The 27467-nt window shown below is 39.1% G+C and overlaps 1 protein-coding gene across 1 annotated transcript in view; it reads left to right on the forward strand.

The window, feature by feature from the left end:
- Nucleotides 1-27467, forward strand: part of PIK3C2G (phosphatidylinositol-4-phosphate 3-kinase catalytic subunit type 2 gamma) — a 474611-nt gene that overhangs the window by 350597 nt on the left and 96547 nt on the right. The window contains exons 26-27 of the mRNA XM_070370044.1: nucleotides 3744-3853; nucleotides 27122-27311. Coding sequence (XP_070226145.1) covers nucleotides 3744-3853; nucleotides 27122-27311 — 300 coding nt within the window. The remainder of the gene's footprint in view (nucleotides 1-3743; nucleotides 3854-27121; nucleotides 27312-27467) is intronic.

Below are 27467 nucleotides of genomic sequence, written 5' to 3' on the forward strand. Positions count from 1 at the left end.
TAAAAACTTAATTTCTATTCTCAAAGAACTTAAAATCTAATGTGACAAACATACACTCAAACAAAACATAGTTAAAGCTAGGCAGCAATAAGTTCTTTGAAAGAGCTGTAGCCAATATAGGATTACTGTACAAAGAAAGCAAATTAAGAAATCTTATCAAGAGCATCTGTCGTGCTTTCAAGGAGGAAGAATTATTTGACATGAGCCTTCAAAAAGAATTTCAACAGACAAGGGAAGAGAGGAAAGGAATCCTAACTGAAAAAAAAATCATAAGTATGTGTGAAGGCTTAAAGACCATGGGCATGACATGTGTTAGAAATGGAGGTGACCAAGTACACCCAGTCTGTGGCACAGGTGGAGGCCTATGTAGACAGCAAGGTTGAAGTGTTATATCACAGTTAGATTAAGAGTCATTTATGACCAGGATGAAAATTTTGGACTTATATAGCCACCTGAGATATAGCCATCTGAGAACCGAGGAGTGTCTTTGTTTTTGATAAAGGAAGTACCATCATACTAAAATCCATGTAGCTTGGATTTTAGACAGATAACTTAGAAATTATGTAATTAGATAAGGATTGAAGAGCCAGAAAAAAAAGCTATTCAAGTTATCTAAGCAAATGAAGATGGGGAGCTGAGCTGGAACAATAATTGCAATGGAGGATTGTCATTGGGAATCAGGAAGAAGAGAAACTCAAACAAGATATGAATTTCTTGTTACTATGGGCTTCCCTGGTGTCTCAGACAGTAAAGAATCTTCCTGCAATGTGGGAGACCTGGGTTTGAGCTCTGGGTCAGGAAGATCCCCTGGAGAGCGGAATGGCTTCCCACTCCAGTATTCTTTCCTGGAGAATGCCATGGACAGAGGAGCCTGATGGGCTACAGTCCTTGGAGTCACAAAGAGACTCGACTGAGTGACTAACACGTTCACTTCTTGTTATTTGGACAATGGTGGCAGTGAAATATGAAATAAGAAGCAGGAGGGAGAGTTATAGAAGAAAATTTGCTCAACTTTAGATATCATGAATTTAAGATGCTCGGTCATCCACAGGGAAAGACAGCTAACAACTTCCCAGGACAACCTAATCCATTCCCATGGTTTCAATTACTATCTGTATGCTGCTGCTGCTGCTGCTGCTGCTGCTGCTAAGTTGCTTCAGTCATGTCTGATTCTGTGCGACCCCATAGACGGTAGCCCACCAGGCTCCCCCGTCCCTGGGATTGTCCAGGCAAGAACACTGGAATGGGTTGCCATTTCCTTCTCCAATATCTGTATGCTAATAACCCCCAAATCTGTATTTATGCTTTAGGCCCCACCCAGTCTGCCAAATATATCCAGTCAACCACCCAGTTTTCTCAATTCTATCCCCTAGGTATATTTAACGGAGAAGGCAATGGAACCCCACTCCAGTACTCTTGCCTGGAAAATCCCATGGATGGAGGAGCCTGGTAGGCTGCAATCCATGAGGTCGCTAAGAGTCGCACATGACTGAGCGACTTCTTTCACTTTTCACTTTCATGCATTGGAGAAGGAAATGGCGGCCCACTCCAGTATTCTTGCCTGGAGAATCCCAGGGACGGGGAGCCTGGTGGGCTGCTGTCTATGGGGTCGCACAGAGTCGGACACGACTGAAGCGACTTAGCAGCAGTAGCAGCAGCAGGTATAATTAAACTCTAGTAGCTTTTCTTCATTCCTCAGCAGTCTCCAATCTAGCCTCTTATTTGGCCCCACTTTATTTTTCACATGTAACCATGATGATCTTTCTCAAACACAATTCATTCTTTTTATACTCATATATAAACATGAAAGGAGCTTTCTTTGCCTTTAGGATAAAGTACAGAATATTTTGGAAAAGGCAATGGCACCCCACTCCAGTATTCTTGCCTGGAAAATCCCATGGATGGAGGAGCCTGGTAGGCTGCAGTCCATGGGGTCGCTAAGAGTCAGACATGACTGAATGACTTCGCTTTCACTTTTCACTTTCATGCATTGGAGAAGGAAATGGCAACCCACTCCAGTGTTCTTGCCTGGAGAATCCCAGGGACGGGGGAGCCTGGTGGCTGCCGTCTATGGGGTCACACAGAGTCGGACATGACTGAAGTGACTTAGCATAGCATAGCATAGCATACAGAATATTTCCTATTGCTAAAACATCCCACATTCTTAGCCTTTCCAGCCCCATCTCTTGTCACTCACCCACAGGATACCCAGTGTTCCTGAAATCTGTCTTGGATCTCTGTCTGTGAACAAATGGAAGATACCTTGCTCTCCTCTGTCCAGCTATTTATGCTGGTCCCTCAGCCTATGTGTAAAGAGTAGGAAGGGAAAATAGTTTCAAATCCATTTTTTTCCACTTGAACTTCATCAAGTCAGTCACAACTTCAGCCATCCTCCATAGCCACACTCAGTTTATTCTTTTTTTTTTTTTTTTAGATTTTTTTTTTTAATGTGGACCCTTTTTAAAGTCTTTATTGAATGTGTTACAGTATTGTTCCTGTTTTATGCTTTAGTATTGTGGCCACAAGGCATATGGGATATTATCTTCCTACTGCTGCTGCTGCTAAGTCACTTCAGTCGTGTCCGACTCTGTGCAACCCCATAGACGGCAGCCCACCAGGCTCCGCGTCCCTGGGATTCTCCAGGCAAGAACACTGGAGTGGGTTGCCATTTCCTTCTCCAATGCGTGAAAGTGAAGATGCTCAATTGTGTCTGACTCTTAGCGACCCCATGGACTGCAGCCTACCAGGCTTCTCCATCCATGGGATTTTCCAGGCAAGAGTACTGGAGTGGGAAAAAAAAAAAAAAAAAAAAGTACTGGAGTGGGGTGCCATTGCCTTCTCCAATTATCTTCCTAACCAGGGATCAAACCTGCACCCCCTTCACTGGAAGGCAACGCCTTAACCACTGGACCTTCAGGAAGTTCTTCAGTCTTTTCTTTATTTTTAGGATCAACAGCATTGTTCTTAACTTCCCACAACTGTTCTTAACTTCCCTTCCTCTATTCCAGAGCAGGAAGTAATTTATTTTAGTCATGAGATACTGATGACATTCTTTTTTTCTCAGAGCTCACATTTATCTCAAAGATCTATTTTTTTTCTAAGATGTTTGCCTATAACTAAAGAGAGTATTACCCCTTCAATATGCACTATAATTTAAACAGAGCATTTTCCCAAAGTTTGGCAAAAAAATACCTGAAACTTTGTATGGTTTAATCTTTGTTTCATTGTTTTAATATTTTTTAATAAATTCAGTCACCACTTAACTAGGGAAAAATATGTTCTTATAGTAAGAGTCATTGATTCATGAAAGAACACAAGATTAAAAAGCAAAGGAATGGGGCATAAGATTAAGCAACAGAAAGATGAGTTTTTTTCTTTCCTTACACACCATTTGACCTGGATGCTTCACTTACATGTTTGGAGGGATTAAGTTTTTCTTCTTAAAAATAGATATTGTGATATAATTTTTGTGTTATAATTTATATGTATAGCTCTTTCTTAATCATTACTAGTTGATTCTCCCAGAACATGTTGGGTATTTTTACATCCACTTTAAAAAGGAGAAAATTCCAGATCATTTAGATTTTAAATCATGGATCCAGAAATTCGGACACTAGAGCTCTTATTATTTCTGTTTTCTTTTGCTGAACATGCCTCTTCTACAGAAGACAAGAATGGAGATTTTATTTACATTTATTGAGATTTTTTTGTTTGTTTTGTTTGTGTGTTTTTGTTTTGCTAAGATGTTACATGCAGGATTGCCCGAGCTAAGCGGAATCCAAGACCTGAAATATGTGTATAATAATCTTCGTCCACAAGATACAGACCTGGAAGCAACAAGTCATTTTACCAAGTAAGACTAGCTGTGAATGTATGAGTGTGCATGTATTCTTGTGTACAGACACATCTGACATTTGTGATGATCTTAGGGTGAACAGTCATGGGTATAAAGCTGTCATTTCCACAACAAGCTTGTGTCTTTTCCACAGGGACAGAAAAGCAGCAATGCAGACTGTCGAGCAGGAGGCCTTAGTCAGCGTTTCTGTAGCAAAAGCTATTGTTTGCTAACCAGCCTCTACATGTAACACATTACTCAGTAAAGAGGTCAGAGAGCTGACAGAAATAAATTGGTTGTTCTACTTGAACTATGTCCTGAAAAACAATTTGGAAAAAGATTTATGATGGAATATGGACTCACTACTTTCATCTCTAAGACAATACAAATGTTGGAATATTTGGTGACTATCTTCTGTTGTTAATCTAGCTTTTATTAAGCCTGTCTGGGAAAGCACTAGTGAACAAGAAGATAAGAGTCTGGGCACAATATGCTGATTATCAGTTAGATTTCAAATCTGTCAAGGGGGTGGTTCATTTTATAATACAAAAATCTTCTGAACTTTAATTTTTGAAAGGATAGAAAAAGTGCTAGCAGATTTTAGATGCTCCATAAACATTAGCTGTAATCATTACCCTAGTAAACATTTTATGTAGAGAAATACAGTGCTCTTTCCTGTAATTTCTTAATATTGAGTCTTGTGTGTATATTCAGTCACTCTGTCGTGTCCAACTCTGTAATCCCATGGACTGTATAGCCCACCAGTCTCCTCTGTCCATGAGATTTTCTTGGAAAGAACACTGGAGTGGGTTGCCATTTCCTCCTCCAAGGGTTCTTCCCAACCCAGGGATCAAACCTGCATCTCCTGCATTCTCTGCATTGGCAGAGAGATCCTTTACCACTGAACTTCCTGGGAAGCCCAATATTGAATCTTATTTGAGTCTAATTTTTAATCGTTCCAATATTTTCAACTTGCAATTAGTAAACACAAATTATACTTTTTTAATGGATGTATGTTCTGTCTTTTTATTTTATTTTTTTTAATTTTATTTTATTTTTAACTTTACAATATTGTATTAGTTTTGCCAAATATCGAAGTGAATCTGCCACAGGTATACACGTGTTCCCCATCCTGAACCCTCCTCCCTCCTCCCTCCCCATACCATCCCTCTAGGTCATCCCAGTGCACCAGCCCCAAGCATCCAGTATCGTGCATCGAACCTGGACTGGCAACTCGTTTCTTACATGATATTATACATGTTTCAATGCCGTTCTCCCAAATCTTCCCACCCTCTCCCTCTCTAACAGAGTCCATAAGACTGTTCTATACATCAGTGTCTCTTTTGCTGTCTCGTACATAGGGTTATTGTTACCATCTTTCTAAATTCCATATATATGCATTAGTATACTGTATTGGTGTTTTTCTTTCTGGCTTACTTCACTCTGTATAATAGGCTCCAGTTTCATCCACCTCATTAGAACTGATTCAAATGTATTCTTTTTAATGGCTGAGTAATACTCCATTGTGTATATATGTACCACAGCTTCCTTATCCATTCATCTGCTGATGGACATCTAGGTTGCTTCCATGTCCTGGCTATTATAAACAGTGCTGCGATGAACATTGGGGTACACGTGTCTCTTTCCCTTCTGGTTTCCTCAGTGTGTATGCCCAGCAGTGGGATTGCTGGATCATAAGGCAGTTCTATTTCCAGTTTTTTAAGGAATCTCCACACTGTTCTCCACAGTGGCTGTACTAGTTTGCATTCCCACCACTGATAGTAAAATCTTTCCCACACAGGTATTATTTTTCTCTCCTTTTCCCAGAATGTATACTGTAGAATCTCTCTCCATTCCAAGGGATTAGGGGGAGTTCATGGGAATGTATGTTCTAAACACTCAGAGAATTTCACTTTTGCAAGGAATCTCTGTTTCATGAACTTTAATGGATAGGCTGCTCTTGTGGTTGAATAGTAGAAATATGACAGAATATTAGAGCTAGAAGAGCCCTTATTGTTTATTTATTTATTTATTCTGACAATAAATATGCAAATCAGAAAACTGAGATCCAAAGAATTAAGGGCTTGCCCATGATTTAAAGAAGTAGTAAGAAATAGAGCTAGGACTAGGGCCCAAAGCTAAGACTTTGATCCCATGCTCTAGGGTTTTTTTCAGCATTCAACATTGGAAACTATATGATATGATTAAGGAACTCCAGGCAGAGGCCCTGTCAAAAATATACCTTCCTGCTATTTGGTTTGTTTCTGAAATTCTACCATTAGTGATTCTTTATGTAGGTCTGGTTTTTTCAGTCTTAACCCTGAATATTCATTGGAAGAACTAATGCTGAATTTGAAGCCCCGAAAATTTGGCGACCTAATGTGAAGAGCCAGCTCATTGGAAAAGACCCCGATGTTGGGAAGGATTGAAGGCAAGAGAAGAAGGGGACAAAAGAGGATGAGATGGTTCGATGGCATCACCGACTCAATGGACAAGAGTTTGAGCAAACTCCAAGAGATAGTGAAGGACAGGGAGGCCTGACCTGCTGCAATCCATGGGGTTGCAGAGTCAGATATGACTGAGTAACTGAACAACAACAGAAATGCCCTTTAATAGTAAAATTACCTCTGAAAGAAGCAATGGTGTATATCTACTTGCATGCTGAGTTGCTTTAGTCATGTCCAACCCTTAGAAACCCTATATACTGTCACCCACCTGGCTCCTCTGTCCATGGGATTCTCCAGGCAAGAATACTGGAGTGGGTTGCCATGCCCTCCTCCAGGGGATCTTCCAGACCCAGGGATTGAACCCACATTTCTTATGTCTCCAGCATTGGCAGTCGGGTTCTCCACCACTAGTGAAACTTCAGTTCAGTTCAGTTCAGTCGCTCAGTCATGTCCGACTCTTGCAACCCCATGGTCCATAGCATGCCAGGCCTCCCTGTCCATCACCAACTCCCGGAGTCCAACCAAACTCATGTCCATTGAGTCGGTGATACCATCCAACCATCTCATCCTCTGTTGTCACCTTCTCCTCCTGCCCTCAACCTTTCCCAGCATCAGGGTCTTTTCCAGTGAGTCAGCTCTTTACATCAGGTGGCCAAAGTATTGGAGTTTCAGCTTCAACATCATTCCTTCCAATGAACACCCAGGACTGATTTCCTTTAGGATGGACGGGTTGGATCTCCTTGCAGTCCAAGGGACTCTCAAGAGTCTTCTCCAACACCACAGTTCAAAAGCATCAATTCTTCGGTGCTCAGCTTTCTTTATAGTCCAACTCTCACATCCATACATGACTGCTGGAAAAACCATAGACTTGACTAGATGGACCTTTGTTGGCAAAGTAATGTCTCTGCTTTTTAATATGCTGTCTAGGTTGGTCATAACTTTCCTTCCAAAGAGTAAGCATCTTTTAATTTTATGGCTGCAGTCACCATCTGCAGTGATTTTGGAGCCCAGAAAAATAAAGTCAGCCACTGTTTCCACTGTTTCCCCATCTATTTGCCATGAAGTGATGGGACCGGGACTGAATGCTGAGTTTTAAGCCAACTTTTTCACTCTCCTCTTTCACTTTCATCAAGAGGCTCTTTAGTTCTTCTTCACTTTCTGCTATAAGGGTGGTGTCATCTGCATATCTGAGGTTATTGATATTTCTCCTGGCAATCTTGATTCCAGCTTATGCTTCCTCCAGCCCAGCATTTCTCATGATGTACTCTGCATATAAGTTAAATAAGCAGGGTGACAATATACATCCTTCGTGTACTCCTTTTCCTATTTGGAGCCAGTCTGTTGTTCCATGTCCAGTTCTAACTGTTGCTTTCTGACCTGCATACAGGTTTCTTAAGAGGCATGTCAGGTGGTCTGGTATTCCCATCTCTTTCAGAATTTTCCACAGTTTATTGTGACTCACACAGTGAAAGGCTTTAGCATAGTCAATAAAGCAGAAATAGATGTTTTTCTGGAATTCTCTGGCTTTTTCAATGATCCAGTGGATGCTGGCAATTTGATCTCTGGTTCCTCTGCCTTTTCTAAAACCAGCTTGAACATCTGGAAGTTCATGGTTCATGTATTGCTGAAGTCTGGCTTGCAGAATTTTGAGCATTACTTGACTAGCATGTGAGATGAGTGCAATTGTGTGGTAGTTTGAGCATTCTTTGGTATTGCCTTTGGAATTGGAATGAAAACTGACCTTTCCCAGTCCTGTGGCCACTGCTGAGTTTTCCAAATTTGCTGGCATATTGATTGAAGTACTTTCACAGCATCTTCTTTTTGAATTTGAAATAGCTCAACTGGAATTCCATCACCTCCACTAGACCTCTATTAACTTTGTTTGTAGTGATGCTTCCTAAGGCTCACTTGACTTCACATTCCAGGGTGTCTCACTCTAGGTGAGTGATCACACCATCGTGATTAACTGGGTAGTGAAGATCTTTTTTGTACAGTTCTGTGTATTCTTTCCACCTCTTGTTAATTTCTTCTGCTTCTGTCAGGTCCATACCATTTCTGTCCTTTATTGAGCCCATTTTTGCATGAAATGTTCCCTTGGTAGCTTTAATTTTCTTGAAGAAATCTGTAGTCTTTCCCATTCTGTTGTTTTCCTCTATTTCTTTGCACTGATCACTGAGGAAGGCTTTCTTATCTCTCCTTGCTATTCTTTGGAACTCTGCATTCAAATGGGTATATCTTTCCTTTTCTCCTTTGCTTTTTGCTTCTCTTCTTTCAACAGCTATTTGTATGGTCTCCCCAGACAGCCATTTTGCTTTTTTACATTCCTTTTTCTTGGGGATGGTCTTGATCACTGTCTCCTGTACAATGTCATGAACCTCCATCCATAGTCATCAGGCACTCTGTCAGATCTAGTCCCTTAAATCTATTTCTCACTTCCACTGTACAATCATAACGGATTCTATTTGGGTCATACCTGAATGGTTTAGTGGTTTCCCCCACTTTCTTCAATTTAAGTCTGAATTTGGCAATAAGGAGTTCACTTCTATGTGCCACTTAGAAAACTACAAATATTAGTTGACAGTTGACTGTGGCAAAAGACACTAGCTTGAAGACTTAAAGAGGTGTTTCAGATCCTCAGTTTCAAGGATGAGGGACTCTCAAGTTGCCTCGATTAGTGGGGGCAGGGACTAATGAGAAATCCCAAGGAAGGACTGGCTAACTGCCTGCCTCAGGAAGAACAGAAGGTCTATCACAAGGCCTGGAAGGTCCTTCCAGATTTGTGTTGAGGGCAGGTCTGGGGACCTCATGAATAGGAATCAGCCTTTCACTTAAGCTTCTGACCTTGCTACAGTTAACTCCATCCAAGGTTCACCTGGTACCAAAAATAGTCCCCTCAGGCTATTCCATCAGGATCTGACTTGGATGCCCTTCTTTAAAGTGGGCTGCAGCAGGGCAGGCACAACGATTGGCATGTCAGTGAGACAGGGTAGGATAGGGGAGGAATGAAGAGAGGGCCAGAAAAGGTGGAGATTGAAAACATGATTGTGCTCCAACCTGCATTTTATGTGTCATGCTTGAACAATGCAGTTATAGGCTGCAGTCCACAGATAGTGCCTGCTACCATTTAGAACAAAGGGAAAAACTATATATTAGATGAAGAATGTTCTTTCAGGATGAGACCATAGAAAAAAGGTAAATAAGCTTTGTCTGCCAGAGTCTCATCCCTCCACATCCTCCAACTTCATCTGGCACACTCAGATCTGTGAGGGATGGAATTGTAGAGATGGGAGAGCTTGCCTATGTCGACTCATCTCCCCTTCCCATTGAGAGGACCTGACCAAACAAAGGAAGTGGATCTGAAGCCAGTAGATTTCTGGCAGTGAGTTAGATCTCATTATCTGCCTGCATCTCTCTGCCAGGCTAATTTTCTCACTTTCAGATGTTATGTGGTACATTCGGTTAATTAAGTTTTTTCTACAACTTTATAGTCAAGAACTTGTTCTCCTTGGGAGACTTAAAACGCATCTGGTCATCTAAACCACAGCACATTATTATTCTGTTCAGTAATTGTCTTTGACTCGCCATTTCCTACCTCTTACTTTTGAGGACCTTATAACTTGATTGTCTTTATTGAGGTTTATCCACACCACATCTGTTATTCCCAAATGAATTCTTGTCATGGTAGATCAGTTTGGCAATATGCTTTCAGTCCTGCAGGTCTTCCCTGGTGGTTCAGTGATAAAGAATCCACCAATGCAAGAGATGGAGGAGATGCCAGTTCAGTCTTCCCCTGGGTTAGCAAGATTCTCTGGAGGAGGGCATGGACACCCATTCCAGTACTATTGCCTGGGAAATCCCATGAACAGAGGAGCCTGGTGGGCTACAGTCCATGGAGTCACAAAGAGTCGGATACCACTGAGCATGCATGTATTCATTCCTGCTTTGTCTTTTTAACTTGTGTGTACAGCCTCATCAAAAATGGCTCCCTAAGAGTCATAAAATTACTAGAAAAGAGGAGGGTGTCTGATCTAACTTTTACTCCTATCCATCTCTTGAGACTCTGGACGTCATCCACAAAGCCTCTTCAGATTATTTTAATACAGACTAGTCTTCTATAACTCTACAGAACGTGTACTATTTCATGATATGCCTAATTTATTACTGAATTATATACTATTTAGTATATCACCTAAGTTAATCTGCTGGTTGATTTAATCAGTTTCTCCCAAGTAAACAGAGGACTTATTTCCAATTCCAAAAGTATCTGAATGTGAAACAAGCTCTAGTCCCTTAAAATATATCAAAAAGTTTATCTTCAAAGAAAATACAATTTTAACATGAAACATCGTGTATAAAATTCATATAATAATGGCCAATATTTAATACAGTGCTTCTTACATGTCAAACCTTGTTCTAAGTACTTTTCATACAGTAACTTGTTTAATCATCATGACAAGTCTATGAGGCAGTATCACTTTTCTCTACATTTTTAGATCAGGAAATTGGGACCCCAGAGAAAGAAAATGATTTGACAAAGGATACAGCCAACAGGAGACAAAGCCATGATTCAAATCCAGGGGCTCATGCCCCGTAGTGTGGGGTTTTAAGTTCTACTGTGCTCAGATGTTCCCCTCGCATGTGAGGGCCACTGGAGTTGTGCTGCTTCATAATTCAGATCACAGTTTTTTGAGGTTCTTCGGAGCCCATGCTGGCTGCAGGATGATACTGTAACCTTTCCTGGGCACCTATCTTCATTCCTGAATACCCCGAGCCTTGGCAGACCGAGGGCCTTCCCAGAATTATTATTCTAGCTCTGTACTGTGCCACCATCTGGTGTCCCCCAAGTGTTTGGTTCAGGATGGTGGTGCTAGTGGTAAAGAACCCACCTGGCCATGCAAGAGATATCAGAAATGGCAGTTTGACTGGGTTGAAAAGAGCCTGTGGAGAAGGGAATGGCAACCCACTCCACTATTCTCGCCTGGAAAATCCCATGGACAGAGGAGCCTGGCGGACTACAGTCCATGGGGTCACAGAGAGTCGGACATGACTAAAGTACACACACACGCTGATACAGTGGTTGGCCTGGGAGATCCCAATGGGATAACTTGATTACAGATGCCAAGAATACCTCCTGCCTTCCCACTTTTGGCACGTTACCAGATGCCTTGAACCTGTATTTTTTTCTACTTTTCTTCTCAGAGAAATCTCCAGGAGACTCACGCTCCCATTAATTTCTAAGAGCCTGTCTCAGTAGTATCTTTTGTCCTAAAATCTCAATTATGTACCTTTATTTTTTACATGTGATTTAATATGCTTTAAGATTATCTTTTCAACTCTCCTGTAAGTTCCTTGGTCATTATCTGTAGATCAAATGTTTAGGGTCTTTCCTGTCACACTTTCCATCCAGCACTTTGAGGAACCTATTATCAAGGTTCAAGAAGCCTTGAATTGAATGTTACTATGTGTCTTTACCAGTTAAGAAGTTACTTAAACTCTCTATTATTTATACATTTAAAATTTTAAAGGAAATTGTACAATAGTCTTCTGTTAATGCTTAACATATAGAGTGAATTTATAAAAACAGGGTGGTGAATTGAAAACAATAGGAAGCCTTAAAAACTTCTGTGTGCTCGTTTACTTGTCTGGATAAATAATATTATCTTAAGCTATGTTTTCTGAAATTATATGAATGTCAAAACTTAAGGAAAAAAATTGAAGTGTCGATGATAGAGCACATAATTTACCAAAAAGAAAACCAAGTTCAGTAATGGATCCAGCAATGCTCTTGGGGCCTCAATGAGTGTCATTAACTTGGGTATACTTATGAGAGCCCTGGTATATTTAAACCCCTTGTTCTCTTTGTTCTAACAAGCTAGAAGTATTTTATGCCACTTTTTATTCTGATATCTCTACTAAAATACAGATAAAACTAAAATGAAAATCAACCCTCTCCCACCACCACTACTAAACTCAGAGATCTGGGTCATGAATGAGGACTAAGCCATCTGAGACACAGCATGTGTGGGTACCTTAAGTGCCCGCATCCTGACTACAGTATTAGCATTAAGAGGTTGCCCCTCTTGACCCTCTTCGAGACTTGAAAGAAATAAATGGCTTTTCCCGTGTCTCTCAGGGAGTACTCTATTCATGAACAATACAGAATCCTGCTTCACTCTTGGGTATTCACATTCTAGGTTAAGAAATGATCACAAGAGCTTCAGAGGATGTGTGACATTAAAAAATCATATTACAATGAATAGCATTTAGAGAAAAATGAAAATAAAATTGGTTTACTGGCCACAAAGGTTTTTTACCTCATTGCCAACTCCTCTCTCTGCTTCCCTTACTATTTTTTGTTTTACTCCCCTTACAGCTGCGAACATTCTGCTGAATAGAATCAGCAAAGTATCACAACTCAGTCCCTGCAAATTGATACTCTCATGTAATATCTCTGCCGAGCCCACTGCTAGGCAACAAAGGCAACCATCCATTAAAGTGCCATCCAAATGGGTTGTTTCAGAATTTTCAGTCACTCTCAAACCTCAGGCGAGCTGTCCTTTAGAAACAGGCAACCTATTTCACAGGCCAGACCGGGATCATCAAGCATAAATTTCCCGGCCTACCTTCCCTCCTAAATGCAGATCCTGCTTTTCACTTTACCTATTTCCTCCACCAGAAATATGAGAAGACATTTTCCATGTCTTCCCAGATAATCCATTTGGCCTGCCACGCAGATTCTTTGGTTTAGTAAGTATAAGATCTCCTGCTCTTCAGCTAAAACTGTAGGCAGCTTGAAGCAAAACAGAACCCCAGACTTCAAAATACCCACTTATTTGCATCAGTGGGATATTTTGATAGCAAGAACTAGATTCTATCTGGTATCTTTGGGGAGAAGAGTTTATGTGGACTCACACAGTCACCTAACAAACTCCAGAAACAGATATGCCTGGCCAGTTTCTATTGAAAATGAAGGTCTTCTCTTCTGCTTATCTCTACCTAGCAAATACTACTTCTCTTTGCCTATTGGCCAGTATTCTCTCATATAAATTCCAGAGAGAGACCGTCTAATTGACTTAACTAGTGGCCTTTATTGCTACTGGACAGGGTCCTTCATGCAAAGCCATCATGGATTCGGTTGTCCATTCTTGTTCTCACCATGGGCCACCCCTTCACAGAGAACAGCCTGGAGCTTGTTCTCTGAACTCTGGGCTCTAGAAGGAACAATCTTAATAATGAGGGGTCATTGGGTAGTACAGGCACAATGACTGTCCCAAGAAGTACAAGCATGAAGCTGCTGAAAATGTTGATGACATTCCAAAAGAGTGCTCCCAGGCCTCACATCACAAACACAGGAGTCAGAGTCCCTTAGCTGACAAAGTATGCAGACATGGTGCCAGAAATCCCCAGTGTCCCCAGCATTCCTTCTTGTTTATTTTTCATTTTCCCAGGTGGCACCAGTGATGAGAATCCACCTGCTAATGCAGGAGATGCAGGTTTAATCCCCAAGTTGGGAAGATGCCCTGGAGTAGGAAATGGCACCCACTCCAGTATTCTTACCTAGAGAATTCCATGGACAGAGGAGCCTGGTGGGCTACAGTTCATGGGGTTGTAAAGAGACTAACACAACTGAGCTTGCACACCTAACCTAGTAAGATGAGACAAGATTCCTCATGCTCAAATGTTTCAAAACATAGTTCAATGGCTTTCTACCTGGTTTCTCCTCAAAACTGAGAAACAGAGTATGGGACAGGAATGCAGATCCCTGGGCTCTTTTATCATTAAAATTTTTTTATTTTATTTTTTTAGGACTTTGCAAATTGTCATCTTATTGTTCAGTTGCTCAGTCATGTCCAACTCCCTGTGACCATGGACTGCAGCACGCCATACTTCCCTGTCCTTCACTATCTTCCAGAGTTTGCTCAAACTCATGTCTAGTGAGTTGGTGATGCCATCCAACCATCTCATCCTCAGTTGTCCCCTTCTCCTCCTGCTTTCAATCTTTGCCAGCATCAGGGTCTTTTCCAATGAGTCAGCTCTTCACACCAGGTGTCATCTCATGGATTGCTGAATTCCACAAACATGGGTCAAAGTTTTCTTTTGCCTTAGCTTAACTGTTGATACCTTCAGAAATGAATGCTCCCAAGAAAAACCAAATAAAAAAACAGGAGTTAGAGGAACTAACAGTTATGACCTCCAACTTTCCTTAAATTAGGACAGCACATTCAAAGGGAAATGTAAATTAAACTGGCATTTTCCAAAAAAGGTCTTCCATTAAAAAAAATGTAATTGTAAGAACTAATCTGAACGAAATTGATTTTTAAAACTGCTAGTTTTTAATTGCAGATAGGACAGCTTTTAGAGGAGCTTCCCAAGTGGCACAGTGGTAAAGAATCAGCCTGCCAATGCTGGAGACTCAGGTTTGATTTCTGAGTCAGGAAAAATCCCCTGGAGTAGGAAATGGAACCCACTCCAGTATTCTTGCCTGGAATATCCCATGGACAGAAGAGCCTGGAGGGCTACAGCCCAAGGGGTCAAAAAGAACAGGATATGCCTGAGTGACTGAAGACACACATATGATAGCTTTTACAATAAATCCAAAAAAAAAAAAAAAGCTGGCTTTTAGGGGAAGATGGGGATCAAAACCTGGAATGCCATTTTGCTGGCATAGTACTTATACATAAGACTAGTCCATCTATCAGAGAAGATGATGGCACCCCACTCCAGTACTCTTGCCTAGAAAATCCCATGGACGGAGGAGCCTGCTAGGCTGCAGTCCATGGGGTTGCTAAGAGTTGAACACGACTGAGCGACTTCACTTTCACTTTTCACTTTCATGCATTGGAGAAGGAAATGGAAACCCACTCCAGTGTTCTTGCCTGGAGAATCCCAGGGATGGGGGAGCTTGGTGGGCTGCTGTCTATGGGGTCGCACAGAGTCGGACACGACTGAAGCGACTTAGCAGCAGCAGCAGCAGCAGTCCATCTATATTTCCCTATTTTTTTTAACTCCATTTGCTCTAATTTGGCTAAATTTTGTAAGAAGCCTCCATAAGAAAATATAAGAATTACTTATTGTATTAAAAGCCATGGAGCCTGGAATTCTTGTTTGTATGCAATTGAGTGCTTTTGATGAAATTTTGCCTAACACTTGCTGACCTTGTAGATGAATTCTGAAAATTTGAAGATTGGACTTGGAGGAGAGCAGGTTTTCATTCTTATAGCCAAGTTCTAAACTATGAGGAAGGATAAAAGAGAAAAAGATGAGAAACTCTAAAGTTGCCTCTTATTTTAATCCCTATCTAACATCTCTTTTGTAGGATTTCAAGAGTCTGCCATAAGTCAGTTTCCACAGAACCGTAAATCTGTATATTTGTTTTTCCCTTGTATCTATCTTACTAGTTTACTGCCTTTTGGGCTCATATATATATTTTTTTTTTTTTTTTACTTATTTAGTAGTAAGCTGTGGTAAATAAAATTTATAAGGCTTCCCAGGTGGCACTAGTGGTAAAGAACCTGCCTGCCAATGCAGGAGACATAAGAGATACAGGTTCGATCACTGGGTAGGGAAGATCCCCTGGAGGAGGGCATGGCAACCCACTCCAGTATTCTTTCTGGAGAATCCCATGGACAGAGGAGCCTGGCAGGCTAAGTCCATGGGGTCGCAAAGAGTCAGATAAGACTGAAGCTACTTAGCACATACACATTCTATTTCTAATAACTTTATATGTTACTTCATTTGATTCTGTCAATAGTCCAGGGGATGGCATGGTTTAGTCATCAACTATATTTCTGCTGCTGCTGCTGCTGCTGCTAAGTCACTTCAGTCGTGTCCGACTCTGTGCGACCCCATAGACGGCAGCCCACCAGGCTCCCCCATCCCTGGGATTCTCCAGGCAAGAACACTGGAGTGGGTTTCCATTTCCTTCTCCAATGCATGAAAGTGAAAAGTGAAAGTGAAGTCGCTCAGTCGTGTCCGACTCTTCGTGACCCCATGGACTGCAGCCTACCAGGCTCCTCTGTCCATGGGATTTTCCAGGCCAGAGTTCTGGAGTGGGATGCCATCGCCTTATCTCCGCAATTATATTTCTAGATGGTAACAATTAAGTCTCCTGAAAGCTAACTGACTTTCTTGAGATTACAGGTGGAACTGATAAGTGAGTTTAAAGAGAACAAAACTGATTTCTTGCATAATAGGTGCTCTTCCCAGGACTCTAAACAAAATTAGGTGGGGAAAAAAACTACATAGGAAACTGATAATCTCAAATAATATGGATGTGCTTTAACTGTAGTGTCTTTGGATTAGTTGAAAGAACATAGTGAGAAAAAAAAAACCTAAATGTTTATAGCTGTGTTTCTCAAATTAGGGTACCATGCCATCAAAACTATATGAGATTAATATGAGATATCCATTTTTAGCATCAAATTTTTTAAGGTTAAATTTTTATCTTCACACAAATATATATACATGTTACATACCCCAAAATCATCCAGTGCTCTCTTTTTAATATCAGATAATCTTGAATTTTTTAAAAATAAAAGTGCATAGAAAGGAATTTTTTTTAATGGTGTACCAAGATTGCATTAGCCATGATTATTCATTAAATTCATTTCAGAATGATAATTTTTGGTTAAAAATATTTTGAATACTCTTGAATACTTATTGGTCCAATATAAATTTGTAACGATATAGGAATTATCATGATAGTGTATTTTATTGAGAGTTAGATGAAGAAATTTGTTCATGGAGAATGTGAGTTGAAACTGTTTACATATGATAAAATTACAGTGTTGATGGTAAAATAAGAACATTCTCATGCAAATTCCTTCACAGAAAAGTCATTTGAGAAGTTTTCCCTGAGACTATTAAAGAGATTGACCAGTAAAATAGATGGGTGTTCTATGAAACAGCAAAATGATATCAAACTTCAGCAGTAGAAATACGCATTTTTTTGAAATTCCCATCAAGTGTTGCCTGAGAACCTTCACTCAGTCACCTAAACTACACCTTTAGGCCTTCAGTAGTTGGCCTTCCCTAGTAGCTCAGACGGTAAAGCCTCTGCCAGCAATGCAGGAGACCCGGGTTCAATCCCTGGGTGGGGAAGATCCCCTGGAGAAGGAAACAGCAATCCACTCTAGTATTCTTGCCTGGAGAATCACGTGGACAGAGGAGCCTGGCAGGTCACAGTTCATGGGGTCGCAAAGAGTCGGACATGACTGACAAAACACGCACACACACTTCAGTGGTTACTCCCATGTAGTTTATGAAGCAATTTTAAAGTTTTGCCATTTTATTTATTATATAAATTTATAATAGTAAAAATATGAACTCAAAAAATACAGTATTTAACCTGAGAAGAAAAAAAAAAAAAACTGACATGAAAGATTAGACCTGAATTTGACAGTTTTCTGAGACTAATAAACTCAATTGCCTAGTCACACATAGCTAGGAAACCTATTTGTAGCAGTTGTTTCTGATGATAAACAGTTTAAAATATTTATATAAAAAGGTACATCTGTTCTGAAGTAGAAAAGAATTTGTACATCTGTTAATGATGGAACCTATCGCTTAGGAAATTTTATCTTATTTTATGTCCCTTTGGACTATGTTCCCTAGATCCAAGAAATATTAAATTTTTTTTCTAAATGTTATTTCTATATAAAAACCAAAGGGGCATTGTTTTAGTGCTTTTATCTCACCTAGGAATTCCATACTAATCTATTGGCTTGTGCTCAGTTGCTCAGTTCAGTTTAGTTCAGTTCAGCTGCTCGGTCGTGTCCGATTCTTTGTGACCCCATGGACTGCAGCACAAAGGGCCTCCCAGTCCATCACCAACTCCCAGAGTTTACTCAAACTCATGTCCATCGAGTTGGTGATGCCATCCAACCATCTCATCCTCTGTCATCCCCTTCTCCTCCTGCCCCCAATCCCTCCCAGCATCAGGGTCTTTTCAAATGAGTCAGTTCTTCACATTAGGTGGCCAAAGTATTGGAGTTTCAGCTTCAGCATCAGTCCTTTCAATGAATATTTAGGACTGATTTCCTTTAGGATGGATGGGTTAGATCTCCTTCAGGCCAAGGGACTCTCAAGAGTCTTCTCCAACACCACAGTTCAAAAGCATCAATTCTTCGGCGCTCAGCTTTCTTTATAGTCCAACTCTCATATCCATACATGACTACTGGAAAAACCATAGCCTTGACTAGACACACCTTTGTTGGCAAAGTAATGTCTCTGTTTTTTAATATGCTGTCTAGGTTGGTCATAACTTTTCTTCCCAGGAGCAAGCGTCTTTTAATTGCATGGCAGCAGTTGCTCAGTCATGTCCAATTCTGCTCTGAGGTCCCCAGTCCTAAATTGCACCATATTTAACAACACTAGTTTATCTGACCTGTTAAATCTGACACTTGAGAAACTGGAGATGGATTTAGGTGAAAGTTGCCTTAAAACTCTAGGTTTATCATAAGAGTTCATCCTTCACCACTAGTCCTCTTGCATCTTGACTGTTGAGAAATGTAAGAATAAGGCCTGGATGTATGTGTTTGAGATTATGTGAGCATGAGTACATCAGAACTCAAGATTTATGATTCATAGTCACTTCATGAGAAGTGAGTACCTGCTGTTACCATAACGCTTTCCATCCCAATACATAAAATGTGCTCAGTAAATATTTGTTGAATGAGTGAATAAATTGTAAGGTCTCCATAAATCATGATTAGTATTATACTCTTACTATTATTATTGTCTTCATGTCTTTAAACTGCTGATGAGGAAAGAAATTAATGTTTTATCCTGTACTACCTACCCATAAATTCATAAAGTCAAAGGACATCTTTAGAAATAGTGAACACTGTGGAAATGAATAATGATCAAGGTCATATTTTAACTTTCTTAGCAAATTTTGGCCAAGATTGATATATAATAATGGGAAAATTTGGATTTTTTTTAAACCTAATACCAGAACAAGATAAATGGGCTTTAAGTTTTATAAAAAATGAGGGAGAAATTATTAAACATTATTGATTTATATTTTTAACATCAGGGACATGGCTGATTCTTCATAAAGAAATCACTGCATGATAACTTTGATGGATGCCAACCCAGAAAACCAGTGTTTATTACATTCGATATCTATTCCTCTTGGAAAATTTTAGTAAGCTCAGAATAGAAGGAAACTTAGATAAACATGTATTTTAAAGTGAAAAATTATAAGCATTAATGTCATTAATGTCAGAAAAAATATAATAATGCCTCTATCTTTATAGTAAAGTTTTATATTTAAGATTTGCTATATTATTATTTTTCACTTGAATAAGAAAACAAATAAAGCAATTCCAGATACTTTTCTTTTAATTTTTGAAATAATGAGAATTTAATACAGTAAGTAGTTACAAGATAAACATTCAAGAGTCAGTAGTGAAAAAAATAGAGGGGGAACTTTATATGATCACCTAAGTAGATACAGAAAATGCAGGTATTAAAATTTAGAATCACTGTTTTTTCAACTCTCTAAAAACAAATAGAAGTGTCCTTAACCTGTAGCTAAAAACTATAGAAAACATTGTGCTTAGTAGGAAAACATTAAAAGCTTTTCCCTATAATCAAACAAACCAAAAATGCCTGCTATTACTATTTTTATTTAACATTGAACTAGAAATCTTAGTAATGTAAAAGGTAACAGAAAATTCTGTCACTGTTTTCATATAACATGACTGTGTCCATTCAAATTTCAAAAGAATATACAGTATATTGTTAGAAATAATGACTTAAAATCTACTCATATATTAACAGTTATTAGGTAAAGTTTAGGAAAAACTAGAATTTAAAAGCTATGATAAATCTAACAAAAGATATGCAAAACATCCACAGGAAAAAAATTCTAAAATTGTACAGAAGGATGTAAAATGAGACTCAATTAAATGGAGAAATATGCCATGTTTAGTGGTTGTATGTTTCGGTACTGTGAAGATGTTGATTCTCCCCAAATTAATTTATAGTTTAATGAATGCTACTCAAATAATTGTTCATTTATTTTGTGTATGGGTAAGCTGGATAAGCACATCAAGCTGAGCACATCATGAGAAATGCTGGGCTGGATGACTTACAAGCTGGAATCAAGATAGGTGGGAGAAACATCAACAACCTCAGATATGCAGATGATACCACTCTGATGGCAGAAAGCAAAGAGGAAGAACCAAAGAGTCTCTTGATGAGGGTGAAGGAGGAGAGTGAAAGAGCTGGCTTAAAACTAAATATTAAAATAAACTAAGATCATGGCTCCATTACTTCATGACAAATAGAAGGGGAAAAGGTGGAAGCAGTGACAGATTTCCTCTTCCTGGGCTCTAAAATCACTGTGGATGGTGACTGCAGCCATAAAATCAGAAGACGATTTCTTCTTGGCTGGAAAGCTATGACAAACCACAAAAGTCCATAGAGTCAAGGCGATGGTCTTTCCAGTGGTCATGTACAGTTGTGAGAGCTGGACTGTAAAGAAGGCTGAGCACCAAAGAATTGATGCCTTCAAACTGTGGTGCTGGAGAAGACTCCTGAAAGTCCCTTGGACAGCAAGGAGATCAAACCAGTCAATCTTAAGGGAGATCAACCCTGAATACTAATTAGAAGCACTGATGCTGAAGCTGAAACTCCTGTATTTTGGTCATCTGATGCGAACAGCCAACTCATTGGAAAAGTCCCTGATACAGGAAAAGATTGAGGTGTCAGATGATGAGATGGTTGGATGGCATCACCGACTCACTGGACATGAATTGGGTGAACTCCAGAAGATGGTGAAGGACAAGGGAGCCTGGCGTGCTGCAGTCCATGGGGTCCCAAAAAGTCAGACATGACTGGGTGACTGAACAACAACAGAAGCTTGATAAGCTGATTCTAAAATATATTCAGGAGGTCAAAGGACCTAAATTCATGGGAAAACAAAAACAAACAAAAAAAACACTTAAAGAAGAACAAGGAAAAAGAATTTTCAAGACTTACTGTAAATTCTAGCTATTTAAGAAAATGTAGTATTAACACAGAGATAGACAAATTGACGAGTGCAACCAAATGAAGAAGCCAAGAATAAGCCTATATGTATGTAGACCATCGGTGTTGGACAAAAGTTGAATCAGTGAGGAAAGAATGGTCTTTGCAATGGAAAAAAAAATTGGTTAATCATTGTATATCTATACTTCTAGATAGATAATTTTTTAATTCTATTTATTATTTTTTATTTTATTTTATTTTTAACTTTACAATATTGTATTGGTTTTTTTTTTTTAATTTATTTATTTTAATTGGAGGATAATTACTTTTTACAATATTGTGGTGGTTTCTGCCATACATCAACATGAATCAGCCATGTGTGCACATGTGTCCCCCTATCTTGAACCCCCCTTGCACTTCTCTCCCCACCTCTCCCATCCATCCTTCTGGAGTGTTCAACAGCACTGGCTTTGAGTGCCCTGCTTCATGCATCAAACTTGCACTGGTCAAGTTTTAAACTTGACCGTCTTAAACTGTTGGTGGGAATGCAAACTGGTACAGCCAATATTGAGAACAGTGTGGGGATTCCTTAAAAAACTGGAAATAGAACTTCCATATGATCCAGCAATCCCACTGCTGGGCGTTATACACTGAGGAAACCAGAATTGAAAGAGACACATGTACCCCAATGTTCATTGCATCACTGTTTACAATAGCTAGGACATGCAAGCAACCTAGATGTCCTTTGGCAGATGAATGCATAAGGAAGTTGTGGTACATATACACAATGGAATATTACTCAGCTATTTAAAAAAACACATTTGAATCAGTTCTAATGAGGTGGATGAAACTGGAGCCTATTTTACAGAGTGAAGTAAGCCAGAAAGATAAACAGCAACACAGTATACTAACACATATATATGGAATTTAGAAAGACAGTAACAATGATTCTATATGCAAGGCAGCAAAAGAGACACAGATGTAAAGAACAGACTTTTGGACTATGTGCGAGAAGGTGAGGGTGGGATGATTTGAGAGAATAGCATTGAAACATGTATGTTACCATATGTAAAATAGTTGACCAGTGCAAGTTTTTTTTTTTTTAAATAAAGTTAACTCTATTTTCTGAAATAGAAAGATTATTCATTCAACAAATATTTGGGGGCTACTTACATTGCACAAGTTATTGGAAAATTTTTCTTCCAAAATATATTTGTTGTTGTTCAGTCACTAAGTCATGTCGGACTCTATGTGACCCCATGGACTGCAGCACAGCAGGCCTCTCTGTCCCTCACCATCTCCCAAAGTTTGCCCAAGTTCATGTCCAAAATATATTACTGTTAAAAAAGCAGATTACATTTCAAATAATTGTGATTTTTGACTCTTGCCTTTTTTACTTCCATCTCACACAACTTCAAAATTCTTACAAAAACATGCTCCCTTTATCTGCCTGATTCCCTTCTTCCCCTCCTCACTCTGTCAGCCACACTGCAATTTTTTGCTGTCTGTTAAGCATCAGTCATCCATCTACCTCTGAGCTTCTGGATGAGCTGTTGTTTCTTTCTAGAATATCCTCCAACAGAAATTCCTATGGTCTATGTTCTTGGCAAATTAAGTTTGTCAAATCACTCCGCCCATCTTTTCAGTGAGATTATCCCTGACCATCCTGCTTAAGGGGTTTCCCTGGTAGTTCAGCTGGTAAAGAATCTGCCTGCAATGCAGGAGACCCCAGTTCGATTCCTGTGTCAGAAGATTCGCTAGAGAAGCAATAGGCCATCCACTCCAGTATTCTTGGACTTCCCTTGTGGCTCAGCTGGTAAAGAATCCACCTGCTATTGTGGGAGGCCTGGGCTTGATCCCTGGGTTGGGAAGATCCCCTGGTGAAGGGAAAGGCTATCCACTCTAGTATTCTGGCCTGGAGCATTCCATGGACTGTATAGTCCATGGGGTCACAAAGAGGCGAACAGGCCTGAGTGACTTTCACTTTCATCCTGCTCAAAACAGCAACTGTTTCCTACCGCATATTCCTTCTCCCCAATTTCTATCTTAGTTTCTTCTATGGTTTATATTACTTTCTCAAATCCTATATTTTTATGTTTATTTCATGATAGTTTATATTCACATTATAGAAACTTTATAAGGGGAGACATTTCTGTCTGGTTTTCTCATTGGTATATCCTAGTATGCACCTGGCATATAACAAGAGTAAAACTAGTGCAAGTGTCATCTGTGTCTGTGTGTCTGCTCATTTGCACAAGTGTATAGAGGAACCGCAAAAGAAAACTACCAAACTCTTCATACTGGCTATTTGGGGGGAGGAGAGTGGTAACGGAAGAAGGATGAGGCAAACCTTTTACATTTTACTTAATATTTTACTGTGCGGCTTGAATTGCATTTTATTTCTAAAAAAGCAAATATTTTAGTGTGCCTGGAGTTTCTTTCATAATTCATAAAACAGATCAAATAGGGTAGCAAAACCCCAAAACTGTGGACAGCATCCAAAACAGAAGTAACAAGGTATTCCTAAGAACAAGCAGGGAAGGGCAGATCATGAAGTTACAAGACTTGTGTAACAGAATCTTATGGGAGGAAGCTAAGGAGGCCACAGTTACCTGGTGGACCTGAGAACAAGGCTTCACAGAGCTCACAGGTACTCACTGGAAAGCCGAGCAGGCCAATTTGATAAGCTATGAAGCAGCTGAAATGGGGAAGGACTTTTACACACTCCAGTTCACAAGGAAGGGCAAGGGTCCATGGAAAATCTGAAAAGGTTGGGGAAGTCTATAAACTCTCAAAGGTAACTGACACTTCCTCCCTAGAAAAAGTCCTAAGCTGAAGACAAACTGCCATAAATATAATCCGAATGAAAGGAGAAAGATTGTAGGAGCAAAGGAAAAACAAAATCCAGAAAAAATTGGGGGCAAAGGGACCAGCCAAAGCAGCATATCTCAGAAAGTATGAAACAGTGTTTTTTTACCTGTGACAGCAACAGAAAAGAGGGCTTAAGATCCTGAGAACCCTCTACTCCTTCCTGAAAGTTTAATTTCATCTTAAAATGAATAAGTAAGATGGATCATGTTTGAATGTCATACAAAATTAGAATTTTTAAAAAAGAAATAAAATGCAAATAAAATCTCTTCAATGAAAGTATGCCAGAAAGACATTCCTAACAAAGGGATAAACTGTTATATTTCAAATTGAGCTAAAAGAAATTAAGAAAATGATAAAGATATGGAAGAGCAATGTAAATTATAATTAGAGAAAACTCAAAAATGAAATGATGAAACCTCCCAAAAATTAGAAAATAAAACATACTTTAATAAAGTCCCTGAAGAAGAAAACCAAAGTAATATATCAAAACAATATCAAAACTAAATTGTATATTTAGTATTTTGATGAATATTAACATCATAATTCAAGAAGTTTTCAGAAAAATGAAAAGACTTGAAATTACATATGAAAAAGACACTTTGCATATTGAGAAAGTTACCCAGAATAACCAACCTGAAACATATTTTTGGAGAAAGTATTGGATTTGAGGGGGGAAAAAAAGCTTGCTTTAAGCATCTAGGCAAAAAGATCAATTCACTTGTAAGGGAAAGAAGTTCAGACTGTCATAAGAATTTTGGGTCATAATCCTTTATTCCCGAAGAAAATTAAATAATATTTTTATGACCCCCAAAAAGGAAAACGTGAGCCACGGGTATTGTAGCCAGTAAAATTGACTTTCATGCATAAAGGCCACAGAAAAACTGTTATCAACACCCAGAACTCAGAAACTTACTTCCTTGAGCACTTCTGGCGGAATTTGCCAGAAAATGAGCATCAGATAGTCAAAATGACAGAGGGATGTGACATAGGACTGGTAGAGCATATCATATTTAATGATAGTCAGAAGAGGGAATGTGTAATATGTATAGTATAGATACCATATAGTGCAGATAGAATAGCTCTGTAAAAAATGGGAGTGAAATAGGAAGCACATATGAAAAGTGAAGTAGGCATAAAGATTGCTTTATTAGATGAACTGGGATAAAAAGGATAACACTGCAATCAGATACTGGAGAAAAAGGGCACAGGGGATAAAGGGTATTATCTAAAGATATTTATTATACCATTAGGACACAATTGCAAACCATCTTAAATATAAATAATCATAATAATAAAGCAGAGATGATCCAAAACCAAACTAAAAAATAAAATAAAGACCAGAGTGAAAAGCATTCCATGTAAAATATGTGTATATTAAATATAGTATTATAGTATACAACTTCTTAGAAAATAGTTGACAGAGGAAATCAAATATATTTGAAAATAAAACAATGAAAGTTAAATCATAATTTTTAAAAAATGTTTAAATATAGGGGGAAGAAGGGAATAGTATAGAGAGTTCAGGGATAGATGTTGGGCTTCTTGGAATATACACTGTTTTGATAGATATAACTTCTGGAATTGTTTAAGTATTTTAAATGAATTGATGTTTTAAATTATTCCTAAAAAATAGAATACAAAAATCCGAGACCACATTACCTGTCTCCTGAGAAACCTGTATGCGGATCAAGAAGCAAGAGTTAGAACTGCACATGGAACAGAGAACTGGATCAAAATCGGAAAAGGAGTACATCAAGGCTGTGTATTGCCACCCTGCTTATTTAAGTTATATGCAGAGTACCTCATGTGAAAAGCACAAGCTGGAATCAAGATTGTTGGGAAAAATATCAACAACCTCAAATATGCAGATGATACCATTCTAATGGCTGAAAGTAAAGAGGAATTAACGAGTCTCTTGATGACAGTGAAAGAGGAGAGTGAAAAAGCTGGTTTAAAACTCAACATTCAAAAAATTAAGATCATGGCATCCAGTCCCTTCACTTCATGGCAAATAGAAGGGGAAAAAAATGGAAACAGTGACAGACTTTATTTTCTTGGGCTCTAAAATAACTGCAGATGGTAACTGCAGCCATGAAATTAGAAGACGCTTGCTTCTTGGAAGAAAAGCTATGACAACCTAGACAGTGTACTAAAAAGCAGAGACATCACTTTGCTGACAAAGGTCTGCCTAGTCAAAGTTATGGTTTTCCCAGTAGTCATGTATGCATGTGAGAGTTGGACCATAAAGAAGGCTGAGTACTGAAGTACCAATGCTTTTTTTTTTAATATAAATTTATTTATTTTAATTGGAGGCTAATTACTTTACAAGTACCGATGGTTTTAAACTGTGGTGTTGAAGAAGACTCTTGAGAGTCCCTTGGACTGCAAGGAGATCAAGCCAATCAATCCTAAAGGAAATCAACCCTGAACATTCGTTGAAGGACTGATGGTGAAGCTGAAGCTCCAATACTTTGGCCACCTAATGGGAAGAGCTGATTCATTGGAAAAGACCCTGCTGGGAAAGATTGAAGGCAGGAGGAGAAGGGGACAACAAAGGGTGAGATGGTTGGATGGTATCACGGACTCAATGGACATGAGTTTGAACAAACTCCAAGAGTTAGTAGAGGATAGAGGATCCTGGTGTGCTACAGTCCATGGGGTTGCAAAGAGTTGGACATGACACAGTACTGAACAACAACAAAAATAGAAATTTAAAGAATTTCTATTTTTGAAAAATTTAAAGAAGTCAAGATAGAAATATTGCAATTAGTTTTATATTTCACCACGGAAGTTTCTCTTATATTTGCTAACAGCTCAAGATGTGAATTTGAAGTTGGTAAAAATAATGTTTACTATTAATAGTGTACTCCAAATCAATAGGCATGGTCCTTGACTTTCCCATCCACATCTAACACAAGGAAATGACTCAAGTGAAATGGGTCAACTCAGGGGGAACATCACTCACTATCTTATCTTTTTTTCATTTCTCTAGGAAAATAAAGGAAAGTCTGGAGTGCTTCCCTGTGAAATTGAATAACTTGATCCACACACTTGCACAAATGACAGCCATAAGCCCTGCCAAATCGACTTCACAGACTTTTTCCCAGGAATCCTGTATGCCAGGTGCAAGCAGGTCAATCCAAAGAGCAACAGTCTTAGGGTTCAGCAAGAAAACCAGCCATGTAAGTTTCAAGACTGTCATCTTAACTTAAATATCATTTAACTACATCTCCCACTGTGCTTCACTGTACACATTCTTCCTGATACCATGCTTATTTTTTTTAATATGCATATGAAAAATCATTTAAGTGTGCCATTAAGGAGGATGTTCCAAGGAG

The sequence above is a fragment of the Bos mutus genome, chromosome 5 (assembly GCF_027580195.1).
Source record: "Bos mutus isolate GX-2022 chromosome 5, NWIPB_WYAK_1.1, whole genome shotgun sequence".
NCBI classification, from domain to species: Eukaryota; Metazoa; Chordata; class Mammalia; order Artiodactyla; family Bovidae; genus Bos; species Bos mutus.